General features: G+C 36.3%; 1 protein-coding gene across 1 annotated transcript; it reads right to left on the reverse strand.

The window, feature by feature from the left end:
* Window positions 1–3,450: 3,450 nt before the first annotated feature.
* On the reverse strand, window positions 3,451–7,292 carry LOC129747099 (RNA-binding protein Rsf1-like). Its single transcript, XM_055741121.1, has 2 exons — window positions 7,104–7,292; window positions 3,451–5,100 (listed from the first exon to the last, which is right to left on the reverse strand). Exon 2 carries the CDS (start codon window positions 4,966–4,968, stop codon window positions 4,387–4,389), a length of 582 nt encoding a protein of 193 aa, XP_055597096.1. The 5' UTR covers window positions 4,969–5,100; window positions 7,104–7,292; the 3' UTR covers window positions 3,451–4,386.
* Between the last annotated feature and the right edge of the window lie 6,361 nt (window positions 7,293–13,653).

Consider the following 13,653-nt stretch of genomic DNA (forward strand, 5'->3'; position numbering starts at 1 on the left):
AATGTATTGTGTTGATGTAGGTTTATTTTGGAAGAACGAGTCAATCAGGTGGGCTAGTTTACTTACAGGTATTCCGGCATCCCTGTCTATACCTGGCCAGTTGGCAACTGATTGAACATTCTTTTATATATAGTCAGTTATATGAGGAAACACATCTTACCTGTCGGCCACTAATGGGATTTGAACCAAAAAGTTTTCTTGTCGATACCGGGAATCGAACCCAGTACGCCTGGCATACCAAAACCAGAGTCGCGCCAGCCAATCCGCTAGATCACATCGGCCTTCTTCTCTGTGAAATAGAAACTTATATGGCCAAAAAAGTCAATGGAACTTTTATCTTTAGATTTTGCATGATTTTTGCTAAAGCTAAGGGCACACTGATTAAAGGATCAAGTCTCCTTTTAAAAAGAATCAAATCTCCTTGACCTTTCAAAATATCACATTTTTTTTTAGTCCCAAGGAATCGCTCATAGCTCATCTACGGGTTCATGTATCAATCTAACTTTTGAAGCATATATAAATTGAACTTACAAAAAGATATGATGAAAATAAAGAAAAGGGATCAAGTATCTCTATTCTCCCCTACTGTATATTATTTTTGCGAAAAAAGCATAAGGTGATGCATACATTCAAACGTTAAAATTATTTTTTTTTTTTTCAATACATATTTGTAAACCACGAAAAACCAATAAAATTTAGATAACTTTATGACTCTTTTAATCAATTTACATATTTCTTGACATTATTATGCTCGCAAAATCTGGTGGATTTCTCAAATTGCTCTCGCATTCGATTATATATTTTATTTAGATCAGTTTTGAAAGCTTCTACGCCGCACAATAATGAAAAATGTACACAGTTTTTGATTAATGTACTAAATTAACTATTAGAATAAAGGTACATCAATTCTTGACTATATAATGTTTAAGTTTATATTTGTCAATTCAAATAACTATCAATTTAATTTCAGTTGAGCAATAATCGATGGAATATTTGGTTGCATAAATAAAGGCGCGCCGCATATTTTCATCTTGAAAAATCGTGTAAAAATAATTATATAGATTTATGCAATTTGTTAAGGCTTAGTTGCTCGAATTCTTCATGGCACTTGATAATCATTTAGATTTAAAAAAGTCAATGGAGAAGCATTCAGTCTCCTTAATCAAAAAGCAAGGTTTAGAACTTTACTGATAACTGAGTCACTTATCTTCTTTCCATCGAAAAGGTAGAAAATGAAGCAACCGAAGTGTAGGTGAGTTCAGCTAGCCAGGTTAGCTTGGCCAACCTGAGAGAGCCAGCTAACTATAGTTCTGAAGTGTACAGTGTAGAAGACCCCCGGTCGTCATCTGCGAAAGTATTTGTATCCATTGATGGGGCTTCTCTTCCGCAAGTTAAGTCAGCCAGATGGCCCTTCTCTCACAGATCTCGGGGGTCGTTTGTTGAAAAGTGGTTAAACCGGGTTCGGCCATCACGTCTCAGGTATTTGGCAGTTGAGTTCTTAACTGAGCCCAAAGAATACTCTAGTGCTAAGAGGAAAAAAGTGTTATGTTAGCTAGCACATTTTCGAGCATTGATTGTAAGATTCAGTTGGATATATTTTGATTCAAGGCTCCTCGTGAAACATGTCTTCGCCTAATGTTGAAGAAAAGTTTGAATGTTTATTTTTATAAGGTCTTAAAGTAGATGTTAACAGTAGTAATGACTCCAATGTATAATTTTCCAATACCAAGATCATCGCATCATGCATACCTATCCAATGAATGTACTGAATGCAGATGATTGATGACGAAATGGCGAACACGTAAAAACGTATCAAATCGTTGTTTTTTTTTTTTATTTGAAATATGCTCAACCTGTTGCTCTCATTTTAGTGTAAACAAACCACTGGGTAACTGGTGTGTACCTACTTGTTCGCAAGTGATAATCATCAAACTAGTTTGTGAGGTCTGTTGGACTTTGAGTTGTGGCAAAGTTTGAAGCGAAGTAGATTTTTTTTTCTTGAGAGAGACACTTCCCCACCTTTGTTGCAATCGTGTCTTGTAAAATTGCTTTTTACAGAGCTTTAGGAATATGAAATTTCTTTAAGCATTTTAAAATCTCATAAACTGTTTCCCTAATATTACGTTCATGTCGAGCCTCCTTGTATCCTTGGCAATCCGTTGAGGTGTGTTGTACTATTTTTTCTATGAACATTATACGCAATTCAAGTTTCACATTTACAAAATACAAGTTTTAGGCTCGGAATTGCGATTCAGAATTCAATTTGTTTTGCTTAGTATTCTACCTCTATTCCAAAGATTCCAAACGTCAAAACAGAAACTAGTGAACAAATGCAATAAGATTCAGAACGTTCAAATAGGGGTTGCAAAATCCACGTGTTACATACGCACAGGCGCAAAAAAAAATGCTGGCATAAAATCAGCCTGATTTAAAAGAACAATCAATAAATAGTACATGCATCGATATTCGTTGTAAAGTGTAGGAGATTTTCAGAAGGTAAGTTTAATTTCACATGCCGCGTGATTATCAAAATTCCGATTCAAGATTCCGAATTTAAAATGAAGGATTCGAATCAAAGTGCAGGTTTTTAGGGATGAATCATCCAACAGGGTAAAAATCCCAGAAAAAAAAGTGCAGGTTGAGCAAAACGAATTCAAATCCAGCATCCATAGTTAGTTAGTATTTGCATTTAAGAATTCCGAAAAGAGATGCATAGTTCAAGTTCTGGACCCATTCAATTTTCAGATTTAATCTTTGAAAGATTTTAAACTGTGTTTCTAATCAAAGAGCTAAAACCGAGACTCAAAATTCAGAATAAGAAATTATGAGTCTTCTACCGAAAGGAGATTAATATTTCAGAGTTGAAAACTGTTTTCTTTGTTCATAAATTAAAATTTACTTAGGATTTGTATAACAATCCAACGCAAAAATCGGAATTCGATTCATTTTATCGACGAGCGCGCCATCTGTACGACAGGTACCGAAGTATTACATAGCCACCGAGACAAGTGATCACTTAATTTTATTAAAACCTCAGGGCTCTCGAATTTGAGTTTTAAAAACGTTCTCTCATTGCTATGATTTAACGCCGAAATTTAATGTACTTCTTGTAATTTCCAATTAAGCTTACGCTATTCACATTTTGAGAACCGAATACACTATAGCTCAAATGTAGCTTGGAACCTAACTCGAAAAAAAATTAACTATGGGGAACTATTTTAAACAAAATCGAACTCCCTATCAACGCAAACTTAAGGCATCTCAAATCTAATAAGATTGTATAATTTAATATAGTTGTTTCCGATTTATTAATCATTCAATTCAGAAATCCTCCCTATTGAACGTTTCGAAACAGATCTTTAAAATAACAGATTTTTACATTTTTAGGTCCTATTATAAAATATCTTCAACAAACTAGGGACATTTCTTTCGAAACCATAAATGCTGAAATTGAGTGAAATAATTTCTTTATTATATTTTTCAAATTCTTTTTTTTTAAATAACTAAGATAAAATGGTTATCAGAATAAGTTAGGTCTACTGCTACCGAAACCCCGCTAGCCGCTGCTGCTAGACCACACTCGGGATTTAGATAACACAATCCGGAACCCCGAGGGCGGCTAATGCCTTGGTTGAGCGGTTTTTTGGGCTTTGCTGCAGCATGGATTTCATTAACCAACCAGGGATCCACGTTATATCGATAATCTCTCTATCATGTGTTTTTATTTTTTAATTTTCTTTTTTTTACTTGGCTTTTCTTCCGAATCTGTTTTCCTATGATTGGAAGATATTGCACCGCAATTTGGACATAGTTTTCCGTTTTAATTGAAGTTTGATTTGGCGTAGTTCTTGTTTTGTTTTCCAATATGTTCACATTAAGGTTTTGTTTTGTTTTTTTGCAAGATTCAGCCCTAGGGCTAATCTAACAACAAAATTTCGTACTGGTATTTTTTTTTTGTAGAATGTTACTGGCCCAGGATAGATCATTTTTCAAGATGTTAAATCTAGCCATTTTATATATTAAAACACATATAAAACAGGACTTGACAGGTTTTAAGTGTTGACCGCCAAAAAACTAGACTTTTCACTTTATTGTGACTTATGTGAATTTGTCAAATAATCATACTAGTGTCTAAAACTTGGTTGTGGGGGGGAATCTATTTGCCTCGCAGGTTTGTCTGCGAGAAAAGTGACAAAATATGCTCTACTACAGTGTAGAGTGAATCAAACATTTAATCGTTGCCAGTTGAATAAATAAGTTTGTGTTCGAACAGCGGTGCAAATGTGTTGTTAAGCTTGCTTCCTGACACGTTAGTTATCTCTTTTTAAATCCAGAAGATAAGACGCCACGCTGTTCAGTGAGCTTAAATGCTAACATCAAAGTCGCTTAGTATCTACCGCGAGCACCAACCGGTGATCGTGATCGGAATCTTCCGCCACCGCCGCCGCTGCTTCGACCACCGCCATATCCGCCACTGAAGCTGCTGCCGTAGCTATCGCGGCCCGAATCGCGGCTGTAACCACCAGGGCCCCCGGACGAGCGGCCGCTTCCGTAGCTGTCGAAACGACTTCCGCTGCGGCTTCCCCCACGGAATCCGCCGCTACCCCCGTTGCGGTAGCCGCCCCCTTCGCGGAATCCGCCCCGAGAACTAGACCGGAAGCCGCCGGCGCTGCCCGAACGACCCGGTGGGCCACGATATCCGCGGGGTCCTCCACGGGAGCTTCGACGACCCTTGGAGATCTCAACGCGAAGCTTCGAGCCAAGGATGTCCTGCCCATTCAGACTGTCGCAGGCCGACTTGGCCTCATCCTTGTCCTCGAACTCAATGAACGCAAAACCTGGGGGATTGAAAGCTACCCAAACAGAGTTCAATTTACCGTACTTGGTGAATTCTCCCTCGAGATCTTCCTTCTTGACCTTATCGGTGAGGTTGCCAACGTAGACGCGAGTGCCCTTCTGTTCGCTCATTCTGATTGATTCAAATCGACGAGGACGTAGACCGACGTAGAGTGTGTGCGTGCCTTGCTTGCGTAGATGTCGACGATGCCGTTGAAGCGTGTTACGACGTCGTAGCGTAGTTGTTTACGTAGATTGCGATTACTGTGGAATTGATCAGAATAGTGGTTCGTAGCGAAATAAGTTACTCAGAAAGTTGTCAATGGTTGGATTGGTTTTTTTTTGGAAGTTGTTGGTGTTGTTGAACTTAGGCTCGATGAATGTGTAACTGAAATCGTCTCTACTGTTAGCATCATATCCGTATGCTTTCACTCTCAAAGTGTGGGCGAGGAGGTGGTTACAGTAAGTAGGTATTTTGAAGTTAACAGTTCGATTTGCTACTCTTTGCGCTTGCAATGATGCTTCAGTTAACACATGCGTCGTAGTTTATAGATTTTTTTTTTGATTGGTAATCAATTCTTGGTAAATGTGTGTGCTATATCAAACAAAACATTCTGTGTCGAAGAAACGGTGGCACGCTAATAGGGTTGTAGGTGGTAATCGAAACTAAACAGATGACGAGTATAACTGCACTTAAGAGTAGGATTGTTTTTTTTCTTTGGTGGTAGGTAGAAGGCTGTTATACAGATACGGAGAGTCGGAGTAGAAAGCGGAGATGAGGATTTTGTTTTTGGCACGATGAATATGAAACAGGAAGTTCTTGTCTAATCAGATGTGGTCGCCATCTTGTAATTTTTTTTTTCTCGTTCACAGAACTCAGATGATGTTAGGTGCGCAGATGCAGCTCTAGAACTGATTGCAGGCTAGTAGGAAAATCGCAATGATGGTTTTTTTTTCGTTTGGCAAAGATGATGAATTTCGTAGCATTTTTTACAGGCTAAGTAATTAATCGAAGGCGAGGGAAAGAGCATTGAAACGCCACATTTGTTTTGGAATATCAAGCACGATACATTCATCGAAGGTATTGAATAGAACGATGATGACGAAAATAATAGGAAAAGGTGTGGACTATATAGAATGATTTATGCCATATGCCGAAGTGACGTATATGCCATTTTCAATTTTCGCCAATAAGTGTTTTTCACTTTTTTTCCCTTCTCAGGGACTTATCATGAAATGTGATCTGTATATTTACAGTATCACATTTCGAGAAAGTCCCGAAAAGTTAAAAATAAGAAAAAAGGAAAACAATGGCCAAATATGACACATACGTCACTTCGGCATAATACAGCAGTTTAGTTGATGGATTTTCCACCCACATTTGGGCAGAGGATGAAAATACAGGAAGTAACTATTCCAAGACAAGGACACCAAAAAGTAATATTAGTGGCAAGTTGAAATCAAAACGAAAATTCTAACGAATTCCATGCATTTCTTATTAGCTATCTTGAGCTCAAAAAAACGAAAAAAGAAAAATCATCGCATGGAAAATCCACGCGAGGCATCGAATTTCGTATTGCGTGATCGTGTCTTGTTTTAATGCTTTTTTTTCTTCTAAGTGCTTCTCACATCGCAGTTATTGATTTTTCATTCATCGCATGCCAACCAAGATGGCGGTGCATGTTTCTCGTCACTCATCCGTAGTACGAATTTGCAGGAGGAAAATCGAAGAATGTATTTTTAGAGCCGATGATGATTGCGAGAATAAACGAAGATTTTGGCACTAGTTGGAAGAGCGGTTTTTTTTGTCCGGAATTTTCATTTTTCAAATTTGCTCGGAGAAGCCTGAAAACGACGCCAGCGAAGAATCGGTATCATCACCCGGGGGTGATGGAAAATCGACGAGTTACATAAATTTCCACATATGGTGCGTTTTTGAATCGTCGCGAAGAAAATCGGTGAAAGCTCAGGCGGAGTTTTCGATCTGGCATTTGGATTAGAATTTGTTTTTCATTTACGAACTCGGAGATTTTGCTTCTACATCCAGTTTTCCCTTTACGGATCTCCAATATGGCGTCGTTCTTCGTATGATTTTAACAAGGCACGCACAAGCACGGGTTTCGTTGCAGAGAATTAAAAAATCAATAAGTTTCACTACTACGGAAAAAAGAACTCAAAAGGATTGATTTGTCGTAAAAGCGGTTTCTGATCGAAAACGTAGAAATTATTTGGTTGATTTTTGATGTTTTTTGGCAGAAATTGGTTACCGTCGATGGCGATCTTAAAATTTTTCGTTTCAAGCGGGCGGCGGCGTTGGCGAAGAAAGATGGCGTCGATGGTGGCTATTTTCTATTCACTGCTGGTCTGGCTGATGATTCACACCACTGTTTGTAGGGTTAACTGTTCAGAGAGTAAAAACGTTAAGCGTCCGCTCCAATCGATGAATGGAAACGGAATAAACGTAAACCGACCGAAGGCAACCCGAAACCCGACCGAGGCCAATGGCTCGGGGCTCGGATGAATCAGCCAGCAGCCGAAATTTGACAGTCCCGATAAGTTCATCTGCCTCGGCTTTTCTGCGTCTTTCAATTAATTAGGGTAACCAAAAAACGGTTAGTGAACAGGATGAATTTGTTTTTTTATCGTGTTGTCTTGTTTAATGTGTCTGTTTTTGTTACTTCATGAATTCATCTTGTTTGTTCGCTTTTACTATTTTTTTTTTGTTTTTCTTGTTTTTTTCTGTCCTTTCTTGTTTTTTTGTATTTGTTAGTTTGACTTATTTTTCTTTTTCACAGGATTTTATTAATTTAAAAATCATTCATCCCGATATCCCTTTTGCTACACTGTTTACTTCACTGTTTTTTGAGGCGTTCAAATAGCTCGGAGAGCTGACGCTTGAAATGAAAAGTTCTCTGTGATGAAATTAGAGATAGTTTGAAGAAGAAAATTTATAGTTTAGAGTAGGCGGCGTAGAATATGTAAGGGATCATAAGACGTTAGTAGATCATCATGCACTGCATTATATCCACTTCGGCTTAAAATTGACAGAATGCCGTTCAAGATAATAAACTAACCCCTCATGACACCAGTTGGAGGAAGAACAAGTTGGAGGCTGGCCTCTACATACTGCTCAAGCTTCTACATACTACTGTTGTTGAGCGCATTCAAAATATTAAAAATATAAAAAAAAATGGAGAGATCTCACCAAATTACAGCACACCATCAACAGCTGTTGATTGTTAGTTAAATCTTTGGGCTGACAACCACATCATGCGGAGCTATTTTCTGGGTCCTATGTTGTTTTGTTAGGAGATGGCTTAAAGGTTGTTCGAGTTTTCCAAACTCGAAGCTCATTCGTCACCATCAGAAAGAAGGTTACATGAAAAGAAAAAAATACAAAAAGAGAAAAAGAAAAATAGGATATTAGTTCATATCATCTATCAATATATCTCGCGTGAGCTTTCATTACGTCGAATGAAACAGAAACACCGAACCGAGAAAAATGCTTCTGAAATTTGAAGAGTGTTTTTGAAATCCTATTTTTATTCCTTCGCCGATAACCCTTCAAAAAATACGCAACATTCATGGAAACTAATTGTGTCAGATATTCCACATTATGAATTTAATTTTTTGCAATTTTTAGAGCTATTTTTTAATCATAATAGGAACATACGACATATTCAAACATAAATCGTTCATACGTCTGAACACATTCGTCGTTTGGAGGGGAAATTTGTTTCATTCGTCTCTTTTCTTTCGTCCTTTAATTCGTTCAACTTGCACATACGCCCAAATGTTTCTGATGAAAATACTATGGAAAATTTTCAATTTTCTCGGCGTAGTGGCTGTTTAATAAGTGGTGTAGCGGTAAATTGGTGAGTAAATGCATAATGAAATGTGTGAATCGGGTGCGACATCGATCAAACCAACTCGCTGCTGCTGATCAGCTTTCTGTTGCCGATCAGCTGGAGGGGAAATTTGTCTCATTCGTCCTTTGATTCGTTCAACTTGCACTTACGCCCAAATGTTTCTGAGGCAATTATCGGTAAATTTTCAAATGTTTTTGGCATAGTGAATGTTAACTTACGGCGCGTTCGTAAATTGATTTTTTTGGGTGATGCATCAGTCGATTGATTTGTTTGGTAGATGTCAAATCACTTTCCATATGCTTTTGCATACGTTTGTTTGGAATTTACGAACGCCAGCATCGATAAAACAATCACTTCGATAGAAAAAATCAATTTACGAACACGCCGTTAGTGAGTTATCGAGTGTAGCGGTAAATTTATTTGTGAATTAGTAATAAAAGTGTGAATCGGGTGATTGGGTGACTAACAGCAGCAGGCTGCTGCCGATCAGGTTTGCTGTTAGTTGTTAGGTTTGCTGCTGTTCGGTTTCTTTTCCTTGCTGCATTATTGTACAGCGTTCGAAAGCCTTGAGTATCGATTTAAGAACGCCTGAAAACAAGAATCTGAAATAATATTGCCAGGTTGATATTCTGATTACCTTTACCTGTATACACTGTTTGCTCATGGAATCCATAGCGAATGTGCTAGGTTTTTCTTCCTCTGCACATTCGCCGTTTGGAAGAAGGGACGTAAGCAACATTGAAATGGGCAAGCACGGTTTTGTTTCATTCGTCATTTTGAAAGTCTTTAATTTTATGCATTAAAAGGGTTTAAATTGATTGTTTCATCAATCATATAGGTAGATAATGTTATAATGAAGCTTTGTTTCATTCGACGTAATGAAAGCTCACGCGAGATATAATAAAAAGCCTAGCTCAAACTAATAATATATCTGCCTTCAATAGCTTGATTGATATAGTATCAACAGAACAGGAAATGCACAATGCTGTTCTTCTAAAACTTCATCACTTATTGGGCCTTATTCTGCGACGCGAATGAAGTGACTCGGAGTCACATTAGTCGTAGTCACATGACTCTAGTAATGTTCCAGTGAGAGATGTACTAGCTGTGCTAGACTTGGACTACATGTTCGAAATCTACCTTTTTCTAAAAGCTATCGATCTTCGTCTATAATTCTTTTTTATTTTCATATTTCCCTTTCTATCTTCCTTTCTTCTCTCACAAAGTGTTAAGCTAAGCAAACAATTGTAAACAAACAAAATCGATTTTGGCTCCTTAAAACCTAAAGGTATGAGCCGTTTCAAATAAAGAAATTGTTAAAAAAAAAAAAAAAAAATGACTCTAGTTGGGGTATTCCGAGAGGCGACTCACTCACGGTGACTAGTTCATTGCCTCGGTGGCTTGATGTTCATTTTGAAGTTCCAGAGGCAATGAACCAGTTTCATCGGGTTCACCATGCGAACTGTCAAACATGTAAGGAACATTCAAAGCAGGTAGTGTAATATTCAATTTCTTGGATGACGTCACATTCATGAAGAGTTTGAAAATAATGTATTTAATTTTTATGTAATTAAACCAAATGTGGACTTAAATAAATCAAACAAATCTTTATCAAAGATGCTGTAAGTCGCCAAGTGGAATTCAAATTGTCTTGTTTGATTTCTGTATACTTTAGCAAAGTTTTTGTGTAATCGTGTAACAGAAATGTTGAAATCTGTAATTTACATCAAATAAGGATAAAGATAGGCAGAATGGTTTGGCATTATTTGCAAAATATATATTATTTTTGCACTTATATTTCAAACAGAAATTTTAGATTTACTTTGTAATATTTCAGATTCAGGTCTCAAAATTTATATCTTTATTTGCAATAAAGATAAAAAAAGTTCAATTCAATTTTTCTAATTTAAATAAGACATTATATCAAATAAAAAAAAGTATTCAAAATAAATTGCCTTATAATAACATATTGCAGATAAAAAGTTAAAGTTTCAAAGTACCGAATTTTAGATTCATAATTTAGATTTGAATATCTTAGATTATATTTCAAACTGAGATTTTAGTTACATATATTTCAGATTCAGGTTTTAATATTCTTAATATTCCTAATTAATACTCAGAATCAAAAGTTTCGATCAACATTCCTCATAGAAAAAAGACTTCCGGACTTTCGAAAAAGAAGATTATGAATGCAATTTTATATGTATTTAAATAGGAGATCATTTTTTATGATTGTATTGAATTGTTTTTACTAATTGAGCTATTTTCAGCTGTTATCAACAAATTTTTCTATTTGTGCAAAACCTAAGTTAAGTTTAATATTCGAGCTCCTTTTGTCAAAGCCCTTTATTACACATTTTACAATCACATTATTGAATAAAAATTATGCACGAAAACCCCTCTGGCAGTTACTGTTTTAAATAGTTTCGTTAAATTAAGGCTTGTTTGTGTTATTTTTTGGTTCCCATTCCGATGGAAATTGCTAAATTTGTGGATCATTAATATACTCTGAGTAACAAATTAAAGAATTAAAAACCATAAAAGTAAAAGGGTTCGTAGATAATTTCATTATAATTTATTTTATTTATTCCTTTCAATGTTTTAATAACAGTGGCCCTCGCTAAAGTTTTAGAGCTACTAATACATAGCTCAAAAACGGATTGTTGTACCTTAGAAATCAGGTAAACCTTATGCATTGACTGTTCATCGGAGTTCACCCGAAATATTTTTTTTCCAATGTGCGTACATACTCAGGTAATGCAAACTTTGTACAATTGGTTAAAAGAATTTAACTTTGCTAAATATGGTTAGTCATTTTTTGTATTTGCGTCGAACTCAAGCAGTGGAATATGATTTATTTATCTAAAAAAAATCTACTTTTCACTATAATTTGTTAATAATCAATATTTTAAAGAAATCATTGCATCACCTGCCATGGCGTCGCGTTGGTTTCTGCTGCTGCATTCACTCGCGATGAACAACATGAACGTAGCGAACTGTCAAAAATTCAACCAAATACAACTCGACAAAACCAATCCTCTAGCGTAAATTGTTGGTTCCTTGTCCTTCACAGTTGGTACTAATTTTGAAATTTGCAGCCAATTTTTTTTCATCTACGTGCTGCCGTTTTCACTAGCTGCCAGCGAAATTAAGGTAAGTATTGGTAATCATGCCAGACCGCTGCGATAGAATCGCCATAGAAATGTCTTCGAAATTTATCAGGAAACTTTTTTCATTTGCTTACTGTAGAAATAAAACACCGCCACTAGCGTCGATGAGGGCCTACAAGAACCGATCAGCAATAGCAGAAATTTACCGGGCGTCAAATCTTGGCAAGAAACACCCGTTCAACCATCCCGAAAAAATGATAGCCGTATCAGCGTGGAACAGGATATACGAAATAGACAGCTCAAAAATTTGTTCTGTGAGGATCCAGATTTCACCTTCTTCTTGATCGCAATGTTTGCCTACGTTGTTTGCTACGTTGGATATCATACAAAGCCAAAGCCGATGGCACTTGTGCTGCAAGGACGGAGATCTGATGGTACCAGTTGCGGTGATTTCTCCGAAAACGGTCGAAACATATCACAGCCTCGGCCAAAAGTAATCGATTGACAACAAGTGTTTTTCCCTTCTATTAAATTATCTCTTAAATTGAGCAGTTGCTTATTTAAATTCAAATTTGAACTTCTCTCCATTGTTTTTTGTTTCATGTATTATTATAAAAAAAATAATTGAGAAATCAAATATTTTTTATCACCATTATATAAGCCTTCTTAATAAATAGGCACCATATACTTAGCTTTGAGCTCGAGAACACTACAGATTATTTTTTTACAGAATTGTGTTAAATGGAATTGATTGTAAATTTTTTTTTTTTCAAAATTATCCAAAAAGAATTCCTTTTTAAAACAACATATTTTTAAAATCCATAAAATATCACCTCAAAAATTTGATTTATAAAAAGCAAGTTGTTTTTAAAGATTTAAACCTTTGTTGTATTTTTTCAAAACATTTTTTATCTAAAAACATTTATTTTAAAGTTTTGTTAATAATATAATTAATATTTTGTTATATTGAGAAATTTTCGAATTTATTTCTTCCAAGTCACCTGCGGAATAGGTTACGACTTCAAAAGTCACTTAGCACCGACTTGAGTCACGCCATTCGCCTCTGAGAATACGGTGACAGTAAAAAAAGGTTCATTCAAGTCACCCAAAGTTCATTCAAGTCACGGCATTCGCCTGCTAGAATACGGTGACTCTAAAAAACTGTGTCACTTCACGTCACTCGCCTCGCAGAATAAGCCCCATTGTGGTCTGCCTCTCTGACAAACTATACTAAGTCTACTTAGGTCGAGTTCTATTAAAATATACCGTTTGTCTGGACTACCCACTCATTGTTGTTCTTCAAAATAATACATTCTAGTATCTACTTCCATAGATAAGTTTCAAACCTAACCGAAAAATGTAAAGATCTGCCAAAAGTGAATAATTAAATAACAAAGCAAGAAGCGTCTTACCATATGATATATGATATTCTTCAACAACAGCATTTCCATCTAATGACATTTCCATCAAAACACACACTTACTAGAGCATTGGGGAGGCGAAAACCATAACCTTCACCTAACATCGCAATACTTCTCACCCTTTTCTTTTGTTTTAATTCTATAAAACTAAACTAACTAACTGACTACCTAACCAAACGGATTAGGTATGCCCTATTGAAAGTATCAACTTTTATTATGGAAAATTGTGATACTTTCACTATCGAATGTTGCGGTTGCGATTGTTCTGCGGAAGGGAGGGCAAGTGTTTCGCGTTCCCATTCATCTTATCAACGTGGATTATGAAAAAATAGACATCTCTGAACCTACCGCTGAATTTAAACTAAATAAAAATGTCCAGCACCTCCTTTAATTTAGGTCATATAATGAAACCATGTT

This window comes from Uranotaenia lowii, chromosome 2 (assembly GCF_029784155.1).
Source record: "Uranotaenia lowii strain MFRU-FL chromosome 2, ASM2978415v1, whole genome shotgun sequence".
NCBI lineage: Eukaryota > Metazoa > Arthropoda > Insecta > Diptera > Culicidae > Uranotaenia > Uranotaenia lowii.